At 39.4% G+C, this 23301-nt stretch overlaps 1 protein-coding gene across 1 annotated transcript in view; it reads right to left on the bottom strand.

The window, feature by feature from the left end:
* The window catches only part of NTF3 (neurotrophin 3), a 53626-nt gene extending 37731 nt beyond the window's left edge, over positions 1-15895 (bottom strand). The window contains exon 1 of the mRNA XM_030460586.1: positions 15775-15895. Coding sequence (XP_030316446.1) covers positions 15775-15792 — 18 coding nt within the window. The 5' untranslated portion in view covers positions 15793-15895. The remainder of the gene's footprint in view (positions 1-15774) is intronic.
* Positions 15896-23301: the final 7406 nt, after the last annotated feature.

Raw genomic sequence — 23301 nt, 5'->3', positions numbered from 1 at the left:
TGATTCTCTCAAATCAAATTGTGAATTAATACAGATTGAAAACTATGCACCAAGGCTTAAAGCTTGGTAGCCCGATATAGTCAGCAATATTAGAAATGGAATTTGCTGTAAATTTTGTATTGTGTTCATGCAAAATAAGCTTTCTGCATAATCTACATTCTTCATCAAATTAATAATATTTTCCTCATTTTCACCATTACAATTTAAATCATAACACTAAATATTTCATTGCACGTGATTTGTGTCAGATGCGATATTTTCTTTATCAAATTCGACTCATTTTGTTTCCCCAAACTCAATAACAAATTATGCACAAATCCTCTCTGTCAAAATTCTGTTTGAGCACTTTTTGTTACAGACATTGCTCTCCCTTCTGAAGGAGCCATCTGAAGGATAACATCTCCAGCAACTGGTTGGTGAATATTGTAGGCTTATTTTGGTGAATTTTTTAGGCTTATATGTTGTACTACTGGAGATGTAGTTTGAAAGTATACTGTAAGCATCCTTTTTCTGTTTCTCTAAACAGTTAAAAAATACTAATTTTAACCACTAAAAGATAGTTTCAATTTCTGTCTTTCTGAGAGAGGGATGCTGAGATACCTTCTCCCTTGATTCCCTCTTCTGTCTGAGTTCTGTCTAATCACCATCAAGGCACAATGCATTGTAACAGGAGGAAAAGCAAGAAAAGGAAGAATGTATGTAGGATATCAAGAACAGAAAGAAGATGATGAGTGAGAAAATAGATGTCAAAGGTCTCCAAATAGTCTAACATTGCCTGAAGTGAAGCAGAAGAGATTCAAGCAAGAATTTGTCTCTTCACAAACGGATGCTATTGCAAAAGCTACAAGCAAAAGAAAATTATTTCTTTTATGTATAGAGGCCTTAGATTTGCTTAATAACATGGCATGAAGAGAAGAACAAGGCAGTCAGCAGATTGTGGTAGAGAATGAAGGAAATTTTGAAATGTATCACATCATATAAAGAAAAAAACAGGGACAAAGCTTTTTTACACAACGTATTTCAGACTCCTTCAGTCAAACAAGAAATTTCAGGGGAGCATGTGATCAGCCACCACCTATCAGCTCAGGTGGGATTGGACACAAAGTTGCCATAGTGAGAAAAAAAATTTACAAACTCCTGATCTATATTTAGGGAAAAAAAAATCTCTGAAAAGCTGCCAGGCTGCACAGAAGAAACAAAACAAATTGCATATTTTAGAGGGAAAGCAAGAGAAGGCCACAGATGACAGGGTTACTTACCAAACCACAAACCCAGAGTAGCATGCAGACATAGGAGAAAATTGAGGATTAAAAGCAAAAATTGACTAAAGGCAATCAGAGCCAACTTGTAAAAGAAGCATAAAGTATTGCATTATGCATGGAAAAAAGTACCAGCTTATGCAGATCCAGTTTTCAGAAAGAATTGTTTTGCAAATAAAGCAAATTTAGTCTGCAAATAAAATTGTTCTGCAAAAGATGGTAAAACAGGACTGAGGGTATTTAGCAAGAAACTTAGTGTGTATGCATTCTGCAGGGTTGAAGAGGAGGAGCATTGGTTGGAACTGCTGAATAGCTTTTTACATATATTATCTGGGTTATTACCATGAATCCAAATGGAAACATCTTGACATTTTGCTTTTGTGCTCAAGTTCAAGTGAAACTCAAAATGATGATGAAGTATCAAGGAATGTTATGGTGCTTACTGATGGTCTTTTATTCCGAGCTTGTCCCTAAATTCAAGAGATTCAGCTTTTTTTTTTTTTTTTTTTTTTTTTGTAAAGAGAAGTAGGTATACACAAGTGGAACATGCAAGACAGAGATCTATTTATCTCAAATAATGTTTATCTCTGCAATCTGTTTATCTCAAAAAGGAAGAAGAAGATGGAAACACAAACAAAATAAGTTTTAAAAAGTGGAATTTGCACCCTCAACCATGGTGATTTCCCATGACTTAATCCATGTTCCAAGGGTGACACAGATTATTTATTTCTCTATTCTGAGGCAAATATATTTCTGGTGGTCTCTATTATCATTCTCATTAGCATGCAGAAGGTCTATTGTTTGCTCAAATGCCCTTCAGTAGAAGTTTCAGTGCAATGCCTGCATACATAATTGTACAATTAACACCAAAGTATGTGATTTCTCATAACCGTAATGTTAAAAAAAAAACCAAAAACAAATAGAAAATCTTCTTAGATAAGGAACATCTTCAGTGTTGTTTATATACAGTGAGGGCACACATATACGTGTACATGTGTATGTATCTATGTATAACACATATTTATATATATATTAGATGTATATATGCAACTTCCAATATGTAAAGCAGAAATGTCACTGGTTCAGAAACTCCTGAGAGACTGAAAACAGCTGTGGCAGATTTTCATCTTCTGATTTCCCACTCCAAGAAGATTTACAGGTGCTATATTTCCATTTCAGATTGTTATAAGAACAAGGTCCAAATTACACACAAATAAATTCTAAATAGCATAATATTAAAAGGTTATGATATAGTTAATGGACTTTAACTAGAATCCAGACTGCAGTGTTAAATCTACTGCAGGAAACACTAAGGCAGAGAATTACCTGTGATAGGAGATAAAACTTCAGATTCTTTTCTTTGGTGTCTCTGTACATAAGTCTGTAGTTTTCAAGACATCTGAACAATTAGATGCCAAAAAGATACTGAAAAAATACCTTTTCAAAGTAATTTCTCTTTAAGGTGATTTATCCCTTGTTGAGACTAGATTTTGATGTTGATAATTGGCAAAGATGGGCTGGTGCTGAACAAACTTGACACCTGGCCCTTTTCATACTAATCTTTCAGTCTTTCCAGATGGCAGAGTTTACTTCTCTTCCCATCTGTTCCTCTTCAGTAAGAAAAAGGAAGGAAAACTGAAATCGCTAAAACATTTCATGGCTTTTAGAAGGATCTTCAAAATCATTTTCAAACCCTTTATTCTAGGCTATATTTCTGTGGAAAGATGATGATGGCACCTATGGTTATTTACCTGAGATCAAAGGTAAAACCCTGGGTTTAACATTTCAGGTTTTGCCTGAGGTTGTGCATCTGGATGAAATTCACAGATGGAAAAATGGAGAGAGCCAGAGTCATCACATCAGCACATATTTGCAAAAAGTGTAAACAAAACAAGCCAGCAAGCCAACAAACAAGAGTAGAATCATACTTGTAATTAGATAACATTTGATGCCATCTAGCAGTACACAGGTCAGAGCTGAATTTCAGATGTGAGTTTGCTAGTTCAGGTTTGAAAAACTTTTTCTACATTAAGAAAACGTTTTGTACAGAAACAGCTACTCTCATTTCCCTGATTATTTGCAATAGTTTCTCTGTTGAATTCTCAGATCTTGACTCAAGTCTAAATTTTCACTGCCTCAAGATGAACTTATTCCCTTTGGGTCCATTAAGCTTCTTCCACCTAAGTGGGGTCAGAATTAGGCCTCTTTTGAGCTAGTTATCTCCAGAGCTAGAAGCTGAGTAATCAACAAAATTCAGCAGAAGGATGATAGAAGCTGATGGATGGGAAAAGGCAGAAAAAAACAAAATCAAATCTATCGAAGGAAATCTGCCAGGTAACCAGGAAATCAGTTTGGATGCTACTTTGTAGCCTATAAATTCCCATGTGTTACTGAAAAATATCAGTTAATCTGGAGAAAATGCAGAAAGCAATTAGAACCAGCAAGTCTCTAGGGATATTTATGAAGAAAAATTAAAATAATCTTATTTATAGACCTAGCTGTAGAAAGGCTATGACACCCATTTGTACACACATTTGAATATCCTAAATAGCAAGATGCTGTCCCTACCTTTCTCTTGCCAAAGATTTATCACAATTCCCCTAGAGGACTAAGAAGGCTTGTGACTCCAGCCATCCTAAAAGAGCATATTGAACTGAGGAAACTGGGAAAAAGGCTGCAGCTTAGGTCACATACCCCATCAAACAGTTGGAATACCTGAGAGGGAGACTCCACATGTCTGCAGATGCAAGGCAGAGTGAGTGTCTTCTGCATGGCACAGCCCATGCTCACACTACAGGTACTGCAGGGTGCTGGATCATAAAGTGCTCTCTTCCACTCCACCTGCATCTCTCTTCATCTAAGGATGTTTTATCAGCACTTTACAGACTCTGTTTGGGCAATATGTTTCTGGAGAGCTTAGCAATGCCATCCAAACAGAAATAAAGCCAGTGCAGTTTTGTTAATTGACTGGAGGATCAGGAGACTCTCATTCAGCAGGGTGCTGCACTGTCTAGGCATTCCAGTTTGTATAAAGACACTTTCTGATCTCTGACATCTCTGTTATCTATAGCTGCCAGGCTATACACATACCTCAGCTATCTTTGGGAGAGGCTCCAAGTCTTTCTCTTAAAAAAATGCTGTTCTCCAAGACTAGTTCTTTTATTAAAGTATTTCTAATTTTTTGAACAATGATAACCTTTATTTTCACTTTCTCCTCAAAGAACACTATCAGAAAAACTGGCCACAAGAAGTTAACTAATGGAAAAATAAAATTGAAAGCAAACCTCAACTCTAAAAATATCTTCTACCAGAAGTCCTACTGCCACCCAGGACTGTATTGTTGCTAACAACTTCTACATGGAAAAGCATTCAATACTGTAGTAATGAGTGGCACTGTAGTTGGGTGTGGGATGGTATGAAGATTTAAAGGGGAGTGAAGGAAGCCCAGCCACTTGAATTATTTAAAATTAGACATGACAGAATTTTGAAGAATATCCAATCTGAATGGGCTGGATCCTAAGACCATAGACTATATTAGGAGATATAAAACAGTTCTAGGAGATGTATTTTTTGCTTTTAATTTTCTAGTTCTCAGGAACTCCACTTGAACTCCCAAGCCCAGGAACTCTCAGAGTCCCCTCTGAGGGGACAGTATCCTGCCGTGTGTTGCTCCAGCTCATCACTGGCTTTGTCCTTGTAGCTGCAAGCATAGGTTTTCTGGTCTGTGGATGGCTGGTGTCTCTAGCAGCCAACAGATGGGTTAAAAAAGAGAAAGGGGTAAGCCTGCCAGGTCTTTAAACTTTGGTGACCAGGGGGACCTAGTTGAGGGTTAGTAGAAAAACAGAGGGATGGTTTGTCTTTGAGGAACTGGCAAAATAAAAAAAAAAAAAAGACATGGATTTGCTCCATTTTTTCAGTCAGATATACCTGTCATTTAATAGAGGCATGTTCTTTTCCCTTCTGTTCTATGGTTCATCATGCTAAAATGCTTTGGATGTGCATCCATGATTTAGAAAAAAAACAAATAAAAACCAAACCAAAAAAACAAAAGTCACCAAACTGGAATTTAATGTTTGCTTATGGTCTCATTAATTTTGGTAGGATTACTTGGGGTGCATCTGAGGTCTGCAGTTTTCCAGATTTGTGCAGATGGGGTTTCCTATTTCTGCGTAAATCAGAAATAAATGCACTAAGTTCAGTGGAGGTGTTGGTGTCAAAACCATCATCAGAGGCTGAGTCAGTAAAGGTACAGTCTGAACCAGAGACACATGGAAAGGTTAAGCTAAGCAAGGGAACTCACCAAAGTCCAACTAAACCAAGCAAATTTGGCTTACAGTGGTTCACAAGACAACAAAACCTGAGAAGTCCCCAGCTTCTATTTCAAAGGAATGAGGCTAATAAGAACAAATTACAATGAAAATGAAAATTTCACAGCAAAGAAAAACCAGAAAGCATGAGAAAATCTAGAATATTTCACTGGACCTTAAAAAACATATTTGTTTCCCCAAAAGGCAAAATCTTCCACAAGGGACACCACTCCCTACCTAAGCAGATGTGAAAAGCAGCTCTAGATGTAGTAGTATTTAGATGGTTTTGCTTTTCTCAGAGCCTGCAATTGTTGCTATTCCAACAAAAAAGCTAAACATTGGTTTTGAGTGTTTCAAATTTATTAAGGCAGTTTGAATACAGGAAATGAAATCTCTCAGCAGAAAATGAAAATTTCTGATCATATTGCTTCATGATTAGCTTTTGTACTAATTCATAGGATCATAGAATATTTTGGGTTGGAAGGGACTTGTAAAGGTCATCTGGTCCAAACTCCTGTAGTAAGCAGGGTCATCCCCAACTAGATCAGGTTGCTCAGAGCCTCATCAAACCTTGAATATTTCCAGGGATGAGGCCTCAGCTACCTCCCTGGGCATCCTGTTCTGTTTTCCACTATCCTCATGATAAAGAACTTTTTCCTAACATCCAATCTAAATCTACTTTTCTCTAATTTAAAATCATTTCCCCTCATCCTAATACTACAAACCCTTGCAAACAGCCCATCTCCAGCCTTTCTCAGCTAAGACCAAGTGTTGATCAAGTGTAGTATAGTATTAATTGATTCAACATTTTTTCTAAGTCTGTAAAGACCTCATCAGGAGGAAAGGCGTATTAAGGCAATACTTCCTAAAGGTGTTCCAATATAGTGAGATGTTTGCCATCTCTCTCTCAGAAAGATCCAGAGTATTCCAGCCACTCTATAACACCAGGACACTGTCTCACCAGGGCAGACTTTCAGGTGGGACCTACATTAGTAAACAAAGCAGGGTCAGGATGTGATGCCAAGAATTGGCATACAAGGTCTGACCATGTAGGCTGCTTGACATGCAGATGCCACACTGAAGAACTGAGGGATGTGTTTGACAGATTATTGTACTGACCACAGATGCCAGACCAGAAAGGGAGACTCTTGTTTAACACATAGACATGTAAAGTATTCATATTCTTATGTACAAAGCTGAGAATGTTTAAAAGACTTCTAGTTTGTAAGGCTCTCAGGCTCTCAAAGTATTTGATTAATTGTGCTTCTATTACTATCAATGCTAAAACTTCCACTTACTTCTGAAAAGAAGTGTCAACTGTTTTTGAAAATTTGTCTTTCTGGGCTTCAGGGACATCAGGTTCAGAAGTTTGATAACCTTCATTGGTACTAATTTGAGAGGTGTTTAAACACATGTAGCTGCTTTAAACTTCGGATATATCTGAAGAAGATGCCATGTAGTCCCTGTGAACAGCAGATGTTTTAATGATATACACTGCTCACAAGACTAAAACCTTTTTCTTTCTTTTTTTTCCTTTTCTTTTTTTTTTTCTTTTCCTTTTTTCTTTTCTTTTTTCTTCTCTTCTGATAAAGAAGGGGTTTTTGTCCAAAGTCTTGAGGGATCTTACTTTTTCCAGTCTAAGTCAGCTGTTTTTCCTATGTTACAAAAGAAGTCAGTACTTGAGAGAGACCAGAAAGTAAAGGGCAAGTGGATGGGGTCCACAGTGGTGAGGAAGGAAGAAGCAGGAGCACCATCAGGGAGCCTGGCTTGATGAATGAACAGATACTGCTTCTTTAAGTGGCAAAGCTGAGGTAGAGAACAAGTTGTTTCGCACAGCAATGTGATGGTAAGATGCCTGACTCCCTGACAAGAAAGACAGTACAAGTTTGAAGAAAAATTCCAAGGGCAGAAAATAAGAGATCCAGAGGCCAAAATCCTAAGATAATAAGTCTAGGGAAAATCAATTCAAAGAACCTATATTAAATGTCAGAAAGAAAGTTGGAAAGGCATAAGATCAAAAATTAGTTGAGTGTTATTTAAACAATAGATTAGTGCTGGTTTTATTACATAGAAGTTATTTTATAGTAGAGGAGAGAGAGAGAGAGAGAAGAGAACTCAAGAGTGCAAAAAGTCAGTATAATTACAGAAGGCAGACAAAGAGATTAAAGGGGTCTCCTGTTTTTGTAATGTCACCTTTATTCTTGGATGTTCTATCTCTACAAAGATGTGGATGAAATTGAGGGAAGTCAGAAAACTGAAAAAAAGCATAATTAAAGAGAAGAAAAATGTTACAGAAAAAATAATCATATGCACTCTGTAAGATACAGAATGATATTAAACAAAGGACAGCTTATGACATGATGTCCTTCTGATATTTGAGGACTTTATTCAGTAAACAGTAAGAAGGAAGCGAAAGTGCTCCATATGTTGGAAGATGTAAGTGGGAGAACATGCAAATATCAATAAACAGCAAAGAAAACATTTTTTAAATGTTATGAAGTTCTCTGCATCATTAGTTTGGAAAGTCAGCTATGTAAAATAAGACTGTGTAAATTGTTTGAAAAGTGAGTGGAGGAAATAGTTTTGTACTTATCACAAGAGCTGAGAACAATAAGCTGAATAAATCTTTTCTAACTTTTGAATGTACAAATCCAGCAAAGACCCCTAGCACATGAAATGACATGTCCCTCTTAATGGGAATGGTTTTGTTACCTAATCCAGAGGAGGGTAAAGTTTCTTTTTCTAAGATGGTTTCACTGCACTTAATTTTTGCTGCAAACTTGCGGTTTGGTTTTGTGCCTGATCATTTAGGTGCTGGGAGTGGCTAGAAAACTGTGGGAAACGATAGAGGACACACAGAGATGTGTTTCCAAATTCTTCCAAATAATTTCTTAAATATTTCCATCATACTCTTTGGATCTAGGGAACACTTTTTAAACTCAGCTGATTATATATCTATTTTATTCCTCTAAGGCATCAGTTTTATCATTACCAGTTAGAATTTCTGAAACCAAACTTATCACAGATCTCAGTATCTATTGATACTACAAGTTTACCTCAAATACAGAGTACTGAGAAAACTGGTTAGATGTCTCCATCAGATTTACGAGACCTGTATTTGATAGCTGAAAACCATATGGTCTGATCTTGGTTTGGAGCATAAACCAAATGCTGTCCAAATCCCATTTCTCAAAGGGACAAAAGCTGCTTTTGTCTTGTGAGTGTGCTTGTCCACCTCCTGGCTGAGACAGAAGCCACAGGAGAGGAAGCTATCTTAGAACTTGCCTAACCACAGAGCTATTCAAAAGCAGCTGTTGGATTTAAATTTCACACTCACAACCTGAATTCGCTTCTGAGTATCGATGAGCCTTTAAACATTCATGTAGAGTACAAAGTACTTCTTCACTCTGTAACTCTCCAGTTAGCTGCCAGTTACCTTCAGTGACAGATTTCCTGCAAATGTGAGTTAAATTTTGTAGAGCATTGCCTAGAAAAATGTTTCTGAGTTAACGACATTAACACTTGCTCACATGCTAACTCAGCTGATGTCAGATAAAAAATGTAAAATTTATTGCAGGGACAAACCAAAAAGACAGGAATTTATTGCTGGAAGAGTGTGAAAGAGCAACTGAGAAGCATCACATTTATTGCTGTAGCTCCATTATGGGTAACCAGTGCAACTGAACCACACAAAATGTTAAAGGAGTGCTGCAAATCTTACCCCATAGAATGCAGTCCTCCAGGAATGTTTAATAACCTCTGGTACAAGTTTGTAATAGGTAATACACATGGAGCATGTTCTATGGAAGCTGTATATTTACAGGTTGCAACTCCTCTTAAAGTACCAGTGGAGTGGTAACATGCACACACTGCATTGTTTCCCATCACTGCCTGATGGAAATTGGGAATTGCCTGCTATCCTTTCCATGTGCATTCAACTACAGCAACTACGTTACTTCTCTGAGCTCCAGGTGACAACCAGTGAACTTTGTTTCAACATGTACAGACTCACAGCCTTCTCCAGCCCACCGGTGTCCTCGTTCACATGTATCTTTAGTGCACATTTCCACAGAGGGAAATTTCAAATGCAAAATTAGAAGCCAAATAGGGAAAGACCCTTCTGTGTGAGCATTAAGACGTGGAGAGGAGAGAGATGTAGAGAAAGATAAGAGAGGACAGAGCATAGGATCTAGTTTTGATCTTACTAAATGCTTGTTTCCCTGAAGGAAAGGGCCATCTTGCTTAGCTTGCTCATGCATCAAGATGGATGCACCATGTGAGAGAGAGGAGAGTCTTAACTGAACTGGATGTTTGGGTGTGTTTTTCTTTGAATTCCTTGGGAAGTATAATCTTCCTTGAGGCTTTCTGCAGAGGAATCCCTTTCCCTTATAGACTTAAGGCTTGTGATACAACCAGGAACATTGCTCTGCATACTCCTAACACTCATTTCACAACCTTGAAACCACTCCCTATCTACCCTTACCACTTCTCCCGTCACACGCACATCCCATCTGTCACCTCAGAAACCAACTTATTCCCACATCCCCCACTGACAGATGTACAAACAGGGATAGTTGTCTCCCACACAGAAACAGCTGCTGTCCACCTCTGTCATCCCTACCCACATGCTGCTTCTTTCTACTGCCTGGCCTTAGCCACGACAAGGAGACACACACATGGCCCCACACCAGCAAGCATCTGCAGGGACACCCAGATGTTCCAGCCCTTGCAAACACATTTCTCTGTCTGTGTCATGGCTACAAAGGAGTCCAGGAGGGTACAAATACCCCACGTTCTTCTCACTTGAACACAGCTCAGTCAGTCATCCTTTGATCCCCTTTCTGCAACAAACCATCACTAATTGTACCCATCAATCCCTTTCTACTTTCCTGGCCAGCTGGCAGGTTGATACCACCATTTGATTTTTATTTTCTCAGTGGTTAGGCATGGAGGAAGCAGAGCATTGGGAGGCCAGGGCATTATCCTGGGCCACGCTGTTGACAGTGGGCTGAGAAGTCTGTGGTCTGTGGTTTCAGCCCAGCTGAAACTGCGTCCAGGACCACAGGCCGTGGTCATGCGTCTCCCCCTCATGGACAATCACTTCATTTTCCCCACCAGCTGCAACCTGCCACAGTGTGAAGCTCACGGCCATCACAGGAGAAAGGGTCTTTCAGTTCAATACAACCATTTTCAACCACCACCAGGAAAAGTTATCCAGCTCTCCAAGCTTGAGCAGGGTTTTGCAGTTTTCTTAGCATAGCCCATGGAAGCACACACACAAACTGCCTATTAGCTAAGTATTTTGCAGGCTACCTATTTTTATTTTATATATATATATATTTTGTAGGAATTGCTCCCTGGAATAAAACACAAAGAAAACCATGAAATTTCATGTGACTGATGCCATATAAGGTGTGGAGACAGAGGCTTCAGTCTTCAAGCCTCACAGTACAGTATGATCAAACTGCCTTCTCCCAGTGCAAGTCTGACAGGATTACTCACAACCTCATAATCAACTGTTCAGGTTTAACAGAGTCTGTGGGTAGAAATGGACACTTTCCTATTCAGTGTAGGACAGTACTTAAGAAGACACTGAAGACCTAGGCAAGCCAGAAATTTGAAGATGTGCATAGAACAGATTTGAAGATTTGTGGGTTTCAATATATGTGACTGTTCTGAAGAGAAAGACAATCTTAGTGTTTCTCACATCCAGAATTTACTCTATGTTATCAGCCTTCAACCAGCTGTACATTACTCCACTACTGCTTCATGCCATGGAGAAAACTAGTCTTTTCTTGTTTCCTTTGACTGACATCTGTATACCTTATGTGTGCTTCAACTCAATGGTTGTTCATCCAATAACTCTGTTAACTATCTAGTAGCCCTGCTAACTGGTCCTACAAAAGTCTCTGTGCCATTTTGTGCAGCATATACTGAAACCTTAAGGGATGAAAAGAGGGAGCGTTGATATGCTTTGAAATGAAGCTGGTGAAAATACTTTAATTAGACATCCTGGGTTTTTCTCAGTATTATTAATGATTTCTTTAGAAAAGCCTGTGAAATCTCTAAAGGGGAGTCTGCCTGCTGTGCACATCATGCAGAAGGCAAGCACATCTTCCGTGTGTTTGGTCCTATTGCTACCCACGCACCAAACCATTTTCTCAGTTAGTCATCTTTCCCTACCCTCCTTCTCAATGCAAACATTGCTTCTTAGTACTCACGAAACTCACCTCTCTTGGGTGTCTTACATAACTTATTTCGACACGGAGAGTTGTGCCACAAATGCAGTGGACACGTGACTCTCCAATTGGCCTCTGATAGCCATCTTGCACATCAGCTTGGCTTTCTGGGTACAGGTTTGTAGCTTGCACGAAGCAGGCACATGTTCCTTACATCAACCCAGTAATCTTATTTGCCTCCAACTGATCTCATCTTCTTCATGCAGACTGGCTGGATCATTCTCATCACATGCCTCCCTCTACAACTCTGCCAGTCACGTAAGCACAGCACCACCTGACACATCTGCACACAAAACCAGCATCTCAGATATTCATGCACCTATTGTCACTGATTATATATCATTATCTGTGCCTTCTAATTGCTTCCCCCTTGCACTTAGTTTCCAGCCTGCTTTCATTCTGCTATGTACAGCTTTCTGCACACTAAGACAGCCTCCCTCAAAGTAACAGGCAGATAACTACAGATGGCTTAAGCCATCATAAACATTTTCCCACTCCTCATCATTCTTCCCTCCCCTTTAAGCTGCTTTCTTTCTCCCAGGCCCCACACCCAGGACTGCAATCCTTACCTGTACTTCTCTCATTTACCTACAGCATGCTGTGCACATAAATCTCTCTTATCAGACACAACGTTTCACTCCTGTCACCTTTCCTTTTACAGCCTTTACAAGCATGAACGAACTGGCAGGTACTTTCCTTGCCTGCACACCATCGTCTGTCAGCCTACACTAAGCTTCTCACCCCTTGTAACATGAACTGTCATTCCTATTCACTTCCACTTTGTGCCCAACAGCTCCTAACTCCACTCATCTCCCCACACACTTCACACTTTACTTTTGACCTTAGTACTGCCATGTGGCTTATATGCCCCTCCAGGTAGTTAACCCTCCCATTCCTTCTCCTCCCACCCCTTCATATCTTTAGCCATTTCTCTGCTAGCACATTTGTTCTGTTCCCTCTTGCTTCTTCACTTAGCCAGTACCTACCACGGAGATATAAGAATATTTGTTATGTCTATCCTAGTAGAAAGTTACTTCATTTAGTTTGTGTATGTGTTCTCCTCCCACAACCCACACACTATTCCTTACTTTCCATTATTTTCCCTAACTGCTTCCTCTGTAACACATTGCCTGTTCTTCCCCTGTGTTATCCCAACTACTCAATAAGGAGGCATCCTCTGTTTCTGCTGGCCAAGCCACTCCTGCACCTTTGTATTACTTTCTCTGCTTTCATACAAAGTGATGTAAAATTAAATTTCCTCTCACCCTGTGTTCTTTTGCCCTATGCCTCTTCTGAACCACTATTTGCTCAGGCATCTTTAGAGAAAATGCAGCTTTTAATTTCATCTTCATGCCTCCTACAGTCCTCATTTTTTCCCATTCTCATGCTTCTCAAGACCTGCCACATTTTTATATTCCCATCACAGTTCACCCTGCCCCCATGATTTCCATTATCTTGCATTTTGTCACAACACCTTCACATGGCTTTTTCCTCAGCTCTGCCTCTCCACAACCACAGAGCACACGTCTTTAACACCACTCCAGCAGGCTTCCAAGATCCTCTGGGATTTCTTTCCCTAAGCGGCTACCCCCTCACATAACTTTATGGGTCCCTATACTCTTTTCCCATCACCACGCCCTATCTCCCTCCTGCTCATTTTTAACTCTGCATGCCTCTCCTCGGCCTGTGTTTCCATCACCATGCGAGCCTTCCCTTTCATACTCTAACACCTTCCTCACAAATACATCCTCGTATCTATTTCTTGACAGAATCAAAGGTGTCTCCTTTAGACGCCGCCTACAAGCATCATGTAGCTGATTATTTTCCATACCTTTCTCCAAATAGATAATACTTCACATTTTTCTTCCTCCTCCAAACATCCTTTGTGTCCTGTGCTTTCACCTTTCTCCCTCCACTCCCACTCCATACCCCACCTCCCCCCCAGCAGACCCTAGCATCCTTGTATGTCCCTTTCATATCCTCACCCAGCCTCCAGTCTGCACCTTTTCCCATCCCTCTCAAGTGTTACTTCCCCTTCCTAGCTCCCAAACTTTTTCCACCCACTAAGATCCTCTTTTTCCAGTTGACCTGCAGAAGTTGCCTTTTCAAGATGACCACCTTTGTATGGCTGACCTGCTCTTATTACCTTAACACTCAACAAGTAACATGTTACAGTTTATTTTTGGTACATACTTTCCCTCCAAACTCCTTGTATCTCTATTTCTATGTAGCATTTGCTTTTTTCCCTGAAAAAAACCCAACAACCCAAAACCAAAACAAACCTAAACCTACACATATTGCATACCTGAATATATAGCACCCTTCTGCACAAAGCACTCCCCTCCTGGCTCTGCTGGAGGGAGAGCTTCTCCCCATATTTTGGGTCCACCACCTGCAGTCACATTTAGTTTTCCTCCCCTTGCCATGCTTACACACAGAGCTCCAAGTACTGACACGTGTATCCAAGACCAGGCTTTTTCCTACTAGCAGATGGAACCATGCTGAACTCTTTTCCATTCTCTACTGCTTTTGTCTCCCTTGCTACAAAGTGAGTTTTTGTTTATGCTGTTATTATTTTTTCCTTTTTCTTATATCTTATTTGTAGGTGTTTCTTGCACCACCCCTCCACTACAGATCAGGTATTTCTGTGCTTGAGAATGTCTCTCCTATTTGTCTGGGTATTTTCCTGAAGGCACAATGTAAAGGCAAACTTTACATACCATTTGCACTCCTCATGCAACAAATCACATGAGCCTACAAGTGAAGAGTGCTTTCTGAAAGGTTGTAAACAATTGACTAGACCATATAGCACACATCTCTGTCTATTTAAAAAGAAGCAGGGGGGGGGAGAGGGAAGCAGCACCCCTGACACACACAGACTCATCTCTAAATAAGTAGTTTTGCAATATGGGAACCAGAGACTGTGCACATAGCAGCCCTATTCAATCCAAAATATCCATCTCTCCAGATACTGCATATTTATAGTTCAAGAGATAGGACCAACACAGCTTTCCCGTTTATTTTAATGAAGGATTAGGAACTGATCAGAAAAGTATCTAAACCATTCAAGGACTTTTTCCCCGCTTGGCTAATAGCAGTTTGGTGTCTCCATAAGGACTCGCCAGTAACTGACGCTTTAAGCTTCATTTCAGCTGTTTAGATGAGAAACAGCTTTCTATTTTGCTCTCTGTATGTGCCTCTGTGTTGATTAGTTGTGTGCTGCATTCCTGGAAGGCACTTACCAAACACTGTAAATTACAGCGTAAGAGTGGTTTTCCTGCCATCCTAGCACAAATTGAGTGTATCTTTTTCACCTAGACACAGATGTGCAGGGAATCCTTTGATCTCCAGTTCCTCCCAGAGAATTTAGTGCTTCGGTTTGAGGAGACCAGGGATTGATTCAGAGGTCATGAATAGGGTTTCCAGTGTCTGGCACACACAAAAAAATAAAGCTCCAGTGAAGTTAGTCACCTGAGACAGGCGAGGTCTAGAAATTGAGAATTTTGACTTCGCTTGTTATGGGCTCTAACTTTCCCTAAGGGCAAGCATGCTGCGTATGCTGAGGCTGGTTCTTGCAATCCACACTCAAGATTTCCAGCCCTTTTGTTATATCTGAAGTTGCTGGTTTCCCTCTTAAAATAAAGCTACGAATCTCCTTTGCTTTTGCCTCCTAAATCAGATTCTTTTAGCACCTCATATTTCTCCTCTGCTGTTTTCTTGCCAGGGACCTGAACAACAGTGTGCAGAGCAAGAAGAGAGAGGAACCTCAGGACTAAAGCAAGCTATAGGGCAAGTAGGGGTGGGGGCAGGAGGAGGCACAATGGGAAAGGCAACAACATTTGGGACAGATCTACTGCTTACAAGAATCTCCCCCTCCTCCCCATTATACTTCTTTAAAGGACCCCTCTCCCCCCCCCTCCCCTCCCCGCCCTCTTAGGACCCTATTAGAAAACGTCAAATTTCCCTTACCGTGGTAGGAGTAACCATGGCATCCGTGTGAATGTTTCCAGAAAAGTCGACATGAAGAGAAAGGTGGATGTAAATATGTTCATTCAAAGTCCCAAAGTTGGTCTGCTTGGGTTGTGCAGAGTTGCTCTATGGGAGAGGAGCCTTAAACTCTGAGTCCCGTGAACATAATCTGCTCGATTATAACAAACCAGCTCAGCCAGATGGCTCTGTGCTCTGCAGATTAACCCCTTTATTGCCACACTCTGCTTTCCTTACCTACCATTTATAATATCCTTGCCTCATCGAGAAATTTCAGAGAATAAGGAATTATTTTTTTTTAATCACAAAATCATTCTAAAGGTACTTTTTTCCTCCTATGTGATCTAAAAAAACATCACGTGCCTATTTTCTTTTTTAAATCCAATTGACGGTTTTGTTCCTGTTCCTGGCAATTTTTTTTTTCATATTATTAAAAACAGTATTAGCACTAGGGAACATTTTAGAGAATTCTTTTGTTAAATCATAACCTGCTCTTCCGGACTGTGATTCTCAGAAGACAAGTATTTTATTGCAGGAATGTCTCCGTGTTTGCACTCTAATGGTCCATCCACTCCCATCCCCCCCTCCCCTTTCTCCCCCATGCCCCCCCTCTTGTCTCCCACACGCACACTCACACACATGTACACACACACCCTTTAGTCAAACTGCCAGCATGTGTTGCTATTCTTACCCATATTCAGAAGTCATTATAGGACATGTAAAACAGGTGAAATAGAGACACAGAACGAGAACACCACAAGTTTCTGCTCTCTTCCTTTGGCTCTTCTTCTTTATTTTTTTATTATTACTAGTAGCACTTTGAAATCTTAGAAAAAATATTTCTTTGGTCAGTATTTCTGTCAACCAAGTCACCCCCCACAACACAAAACTAAGCATTGCGAGAAATATCAAGTGTTGAGAACAGACCTTAGGATGGATTTGTGTTCATATATTTCCCTCTGTTTGATTTGCAGATTAGTACGTTAAGTAAAGGATGGTGAGTGCCAAAAGCATGGTAAGTTCATCAGCAACCAGCAGCGACTGGTTTCCAAACTTTTTATTTAGAGTGATTGCTCAAAGACATGGCTGATAAATTTAGCTGCATGCCTCTAAGTCTCTCTCTAAATTTACATGCTTAAGTCATCTTTCTTTTCTATTTGATTCAAGCATAATTGAGCAAGACATAATTGTAAGAACATGGTCATATAAGATATGAAACAACATTTCAAATCTTAAGAGTCACCAGATTTTTTCCTTAAAGAATTCTTCCTTTAGCAGCTCATGAAGTTTTTTTTCTTTTGTTTTTTAACCAAGGAATTAGTTCTCTTTCCCCTCCCTGTGTAAGGATGATTAGACCTCTCATGCTGTCAAAGCATTGTGCCATCTTCTTTAAGACATTATAACCTACTTAGACACTTGTCAGAGTTTTCTGGGTATATTTTCCATTGTAGATTGAAATGCTGTAGGTGGTGTCTGTTATCTTTGTCCTTTATATGACTTTTTTCAGCCATACAATAATCCTATTTAGGGAACTCTGAACTCTACAAACCTATATCTCACAAATTCTGCCTGAGTCACTTGTTGCTTCTAACTGCTGAGATGAGGGAGGAGAGAGTCATCTCCCACTCTTGCCTACTAAGAATTTTCTACTAAAACGTGCTTCTTTGCCCATCAAAAAGCCACTCAAACCTTGAATAACTTCGCAGCCTTTTTTTCTTCCCTGCTTGGCTGAATATAGTTTCCATCCTTTTTAGTGCATGTTCAGCTAAGAAGAGAGAATCAGAATTAAATCCTGTCCACCCCAGCCTCAACACTGTAGTCAGACCCGATGAATGCCTAAAATATGACTCAGCTGGTAATCTCCTGAAGCAGACAAGCAGTACTACAGAGACAAAATTTTCCTGTGGGTGGTGAATGCTATCCCAGAGGCAGTCAAAGGGTTAAGCATCTAAAGGCAGCCCTAGCCCGGGAACTTTGTATTTGCAGCTAGCTCAGCAAAAGAAGGAAAATTAATCTGCTACAAATAAATGTCCCAGGCAGAGGGGCTGCCTACCTCTGGTGGGGAGGGAGTTTGAACAGGCTGAGGGGTTTTACCCTGGACTTGAATCTGGGGGCAATAAGACACTTTGTAATTTGAGATGTGACACCTTAATCTTACCAAATATGTGGGTACTGTAAAAAGCATTGTAGACAGGATGTATTGGCACCTAAAGAAAATGGAGGCATGTTTGGTCCTTGCAGTTTCCCAACCTTTCCTCCAAAGATGTGTTTTTGTTGTTCTGCAGCTGTTCTTTTTTCTAGATAATTTTCTATCTTCATCTTTTATTCTGGGTTTGGGTTTTCCTTTTAATATTAAGTCTCAGAAAAGTGGATTTTTTTTTTTTTTTGCACTTGTTTCTGAATTTTTTATGAGAAATAATCAAGCTCCCAAATGGTCACCTTTTTATGTGCGGCCTTTGGGTCTGAGGTTCTGATATGCAGAAAAAATTATTGCTTTGAACAACTGCTGTTCTGTCTTGAAGAATATGAAATATTGCTTGAAGTGTGTTGGAGAAAGTAATCTTTGAATTCTGAGGATTTTAATTGGGATAATTACTAGACATTGATCTGATTAATTAAACCCTTTATCAGACTCCAAAATATGTAACATTTTATATGCTTTGAAGGCATGTCTTTTTCTCTACATCTTAACAGACATGGCTGTATTTGTGTTTGATGTTAAAAAAAATTAATATTTATGGAGAAGATATGCATGTGAGTATGTAAATGGATGACAATTTTATTGGGTTTAATGCATGCCCTGGGTCATTATAAAAGCAGGGAGGGAGCTGGTTTTCCCCATTAGCCGTTACCTTTTGCAACAGCACCACTTTGTGGTTGAAGTCCCAAATAGATATTGAAGGGGGTAATGTCTGCAGGGACACCACATGTGCCTCAGCAAATTTACCCTGTTCCCCGTAGTGGATCTGATATTCAATGACAAACACACTTAATTGAAATGGAAATATGTCCCTGTCATATGCTCCTCCAATTATGAGATGCCAGGTTTGAAGTAAAGGCAAAGAAGAAGGGGAAGCAGAAGACAACACTTGAACACTTGACAAAGCTAAGAACTTCCATTCAGGGGGCTGTTCACCTGTCAAATGTCAAAATTACTTTTTTCCAAGTTTCCAGAATTTAATAAAGGGTCTCTAGAAAATATTTTTCCTTGGCAAGTGTTTTAAATGTTCTACTAAAAGTAAAAAGGGATCCAAGCATGTGTGGTTTGTTTTTTTTTAATTGGTGGAAATGGTGGTGGGGAAGCATAATTTATTTTAAAATAATTAAAATATTACTTTAAGAATACCAGTTGTACCATTTCAGAGCTGAAAGAATTGCTGAAACCTTACTGACAATGGCCTTCCATACTTTCCATACTTCGATTAGTGCTGAATTTGAGTCATCATGTATGCTCACATTTGAATTTTTCTTACAGTGTTGCACCCAGCCTAGAGAAATAAGCATTAAAGAGAAATTCCAAGCAAGATTAACTAACAAGATCGAATTTCATTCTGATACGTATTTTTTTGAAAGTTATCTTCTGCATTTTTTCCTCTTTCATTGACAAAAAATAATCTGATAAATTCTTAAAATAATTAGATCAGTGTACAATGATGAATGTGGTAGATCAAAGATGACACAGTGAAAAACAGGCACCCCAAGCTGTAGACATGCTGAGAGGTAGGATGGAAAAAATGCAGGGCAAGAGCCATGAATTAGGGTCACACCCTGAAAGCTGTTGCTCTTCAGGGCTATTTCTAAAAGCAATGCACTTTTGAAGAGTCACTTTTTTATGCAGCTCAACTGTCAACCTATTTACTTGTGTGAGAATTACCAAAGTGAGATTAAATGAGATAATAAATATAGTACTAACTTAGTAATAAGTAACAGACTATTCGTACCTTATAAGCACAACTGCTAGCACTTCTTCATGTGAAATATTTTACACATGGAACATAGCAGTATTCAGCCAAAAACTGTGCTTTACAAATACTTCTATTTCAAAGTTTTCATGTGGTAAAGAATTACAGGAAACCATATACCAAAATAAAACTAAATGTTAGGAAATATGCAAGAGGGGACTTCTGCTTGCCAATACATGCCTATGTTTGCCAACAGACTTCATTACAATGCCAATAGACAATCATTACAAATCTCTCCACTATACTGATGTATTACATCACTTATCAGTTTAGCACTTATTTTGGACTTATGTAATATTTGTCTTTTTCTGATGGTATCTAACTTTTTCAGATACAGTCTTTATTGCAGAAACAATTAAGAACTGTTGCAGCATAACAAGGTTAGTTGATGATAGGCACCACTTCAGGAAGCAAAAAAATAAATCTTCCTTGTAACCATAGGCATACTTTTAGCCAGTAATCATTTGTTATGATCGCCAAATCAGTTGAAGAGAAGTCACATGACTGTGGGTAAAAAAAGTAATTTCTTACTTACATAAATGCTACCAAAAAAATGTCACTTTAAAATTACATGAAGAAATTTGGTTCCAGTATTTATGTTGGAACTGGGAAGAGACCATTAAAGCACCTTCAGTTTTTAATGATCAGAGATGAGGAAGAAGATAATTGGAATCACAAAACCAGTATTTTGTAAGGAAGATAAATTCTACACTGGGATATTTAAAGCAGTGCCTAGCCTGCAAGATATATAAAGTATCCCAGTGAGACATCAGCTGGGACATAGGAACCAGTTCTGACCAAGTTCAAGTCAGATAAGATCTGGAAAATGAAGCAATGATTTAATGTGGAATATAGTTTAAAAAGCTGATGAAAAATGGAAAGCTGGCATTGCTTACCAAAGTAGAGACAACTTGCAAGGTGTTATGACCAAATACTGCAAAATCATCAAAAAGCCTCTGTATAGAGAGAGCAGCTCAAATCCTGAATGACTGGCCCAAGAACTTATAAGCTGCTGCAAAAGAGCTTCAAGTTAGACAGAAGGAAAAACTATAGAGCCCAAACTCCAGAATTTGTTGCCTAGGGCAGTTTTGGTATCTGCCACACCAGCAGGGTAAAGAAATCTATCAGGACCCACAAGGCTGTAATTGATCCTGCACAGGTGTAGTCTCCTGGTAGTCTCTCTCAGCCCATCTTTCCCATGACTGCCTGACTTACATCATCTTTGGAAACAAGTATTTTCTGGAACATCATGTACATAGTGCACTGACCTAGCTTTTGAAGAAAATGCTCCAGTGGAGCCTTCATTTCCTTCAGGAAGCTTCTTTTATACATCCATATGCCTCGGTCTGGGACACTAAGAGACTTTACCACTGAGGAAATGAACTGCTGCACAGAACAGAGCTGCTCATTAAAACAGTAGTACACAGTCAAATCTCCCCATCAGAGAGATAAGCCTCAGTACTTTTTTCTCTTCACAATTGATGCTTCTGTATCTGTGAGGTCCAATGGAACAGTAATACCTGAAGCAAGTTTAAAGAGAACAATGGAAAAGAAGACAAATACATTTTTTCATCATTAAAAAACTATAGATAAATGTATCTACCATGAAGTCAAGCAGTTTCAAAGTGAAATGCCTCAGAGCATCACTGGTTTGCCAACACAGCATCAGCTGTGTCTGTTAAATTCAAGCAAGAAAAACCCACCACTGAAAGGAAAGCCACAGTTGCATCCAATATATCTGATAATATTACAGCCACAGAGAAAAGTGTACTGACATTTGTGTTACGTTACTAATCCTAGTGTCAAAAAATAAGTGTTCATCTCATTTTTCAGTTTCCCCTACAGGAAAATAAAGAAAATAAAGCAAAACATAGAATTGAAGGTAAAATTATAAAATGGTCGATGAAAAGAAATTTTCCCCAGCCTTCCTCACTTGTTTGCAAGCAGCAAAAAAAAGTTAGTGTAATGATGGAGATACAATCAGGCAATAACTTTTTCTTAAATTATTTCAGTTAAGGTTTGTTGTCTTGGTCTGAGATTATGTTTGCTAGAACAGAAAAAGTCTTGATTCATAGTACTGCTGACAAGGTGTGTTTAATAGTAGAAACCAACTTTTGAAGTCACTGGGACATTTCTCAACACTAGCTTGTATACTCTGTACTTAGTATTTGTGTGTTCTCAGTTTAAAAGGCACTTTTATTTTAATTAAACCAACTTTTATTCAAGCTTTTTATCTGATGGATGCTGATACCCATTTGGCTGAGCTTCTACGTTTTAATTCTCTAAAAGTTGAGTGTGAAATCACATCTGCTGGAGGAGAGGCAGGGAAGCAAAAATGGCATGGATCAGCTTTCAAGCAGCCTAAAATTTAAAGTCCCATTTGAGCTAATGCAGATGTACAGGCAGAGGGGTTTAAACAATTTTGGGCCACACCATGCTCTCTGTCAATCCTGAATGATCTTTTTTAAAAACCAGAATATTTCCCAAACTTAGGCAGTGTGCTCGTCTCTCTGCCTAAATAATCTTTTAGTGCCTGTAGACAAAACCTTTACTCATCTTAGTGTGAAGTTGAAGCTCACCATGATTGTCTGCACTACTGAACTGCAAGGCAGTCCCCAGCTTGAGCTGGGGCTGTTTCAGATGCTGGTCCTGTCATCCCACCAGCAGCTGCCAGACAGGTCTGGCAGCTGGACCATTTCAGGGCCCATCCCCAGCAGGCAATTTGTGTGCTCCTACCCTCTTGTAGGAAGGTTGTTGGCATGGATGTGGGCTGCTCCATGCTCCTTGGCCTCATTGCCCACTAATGTTTAGTTTATTAGTGTTAGATGTAAACACTGATTTCAACAGGAACATCAATGCATTGTAGGACCAGGACCACGATGTGAATTAGTTGGTGTGAAGTAGTGCAAGAGGCCTGATTGAGCAAGTGGCATGGGCTTAAGAGGGAACACACAAATCCAGAGCCTGCTCTCAAGATCAGTCTGACTCTCTGTTTGGAACATGAGCTTTCAAAGGCAACTTCTAGTATAGCCACAGGTTGGTCCCTGGAACATGTGAGGATCTAAGGACATGAGCCTGGATATATCATGTAGTGCTGAGCTCAGCTCTGCATCCAGTGTGAGAGACACCAATGAAGGCAGCTGTGGAAGGATGTACTGCACTTCCAGTCAAGTCCACTCCCTAGGAGCTGTGTAAACAGGCAGCACTTTCTGAGCATTTTTTATCTCAGTTCAAAGAAAGAAAATACTATTGTTTCACTACCATCTTTTTTAAAGAAGTAAATGGATAATTGTTTTTTGCCCAGAATCCATCCTTTCTCCCTTTTATTTGAAAGGAGAGGAAGTAAAACAGCTTCTAAGGAATCAGGGGGGATAAAGAAAGAAACAAAGGTATAAAGGATTTTAAAATTATGTATTCTTCTCAGTCTGGAGACTTTATGACATGGCATTGCTAGGCTTTTGACCTCAGCTCTTTTTATGGGGTGGGGCAGGGAAAGGCTGAATGGAAAATTCAGCATGTTCTTCTGATTGAATAGTGCTACTCATAA

The sequence above is a fragment of the Calypte anna genome, chromosome 1 (assembly GCF_003957555.1).
Source record: "Calypte anna isolate BGI_N300 chromosome 1, bCalAnn1_v1.p, whole genome shotgun sequence".
Lineage (NCBI taxonomy): Eukaryota > Metazoa > Chordata > Aves > Apodiformes > Trochilidae > Calypte > Calypte anna.
Note: the sequence above shows the minus strand (reverse complement) of the source record. Positions and strands in the feature narration are given on the sequence as shown.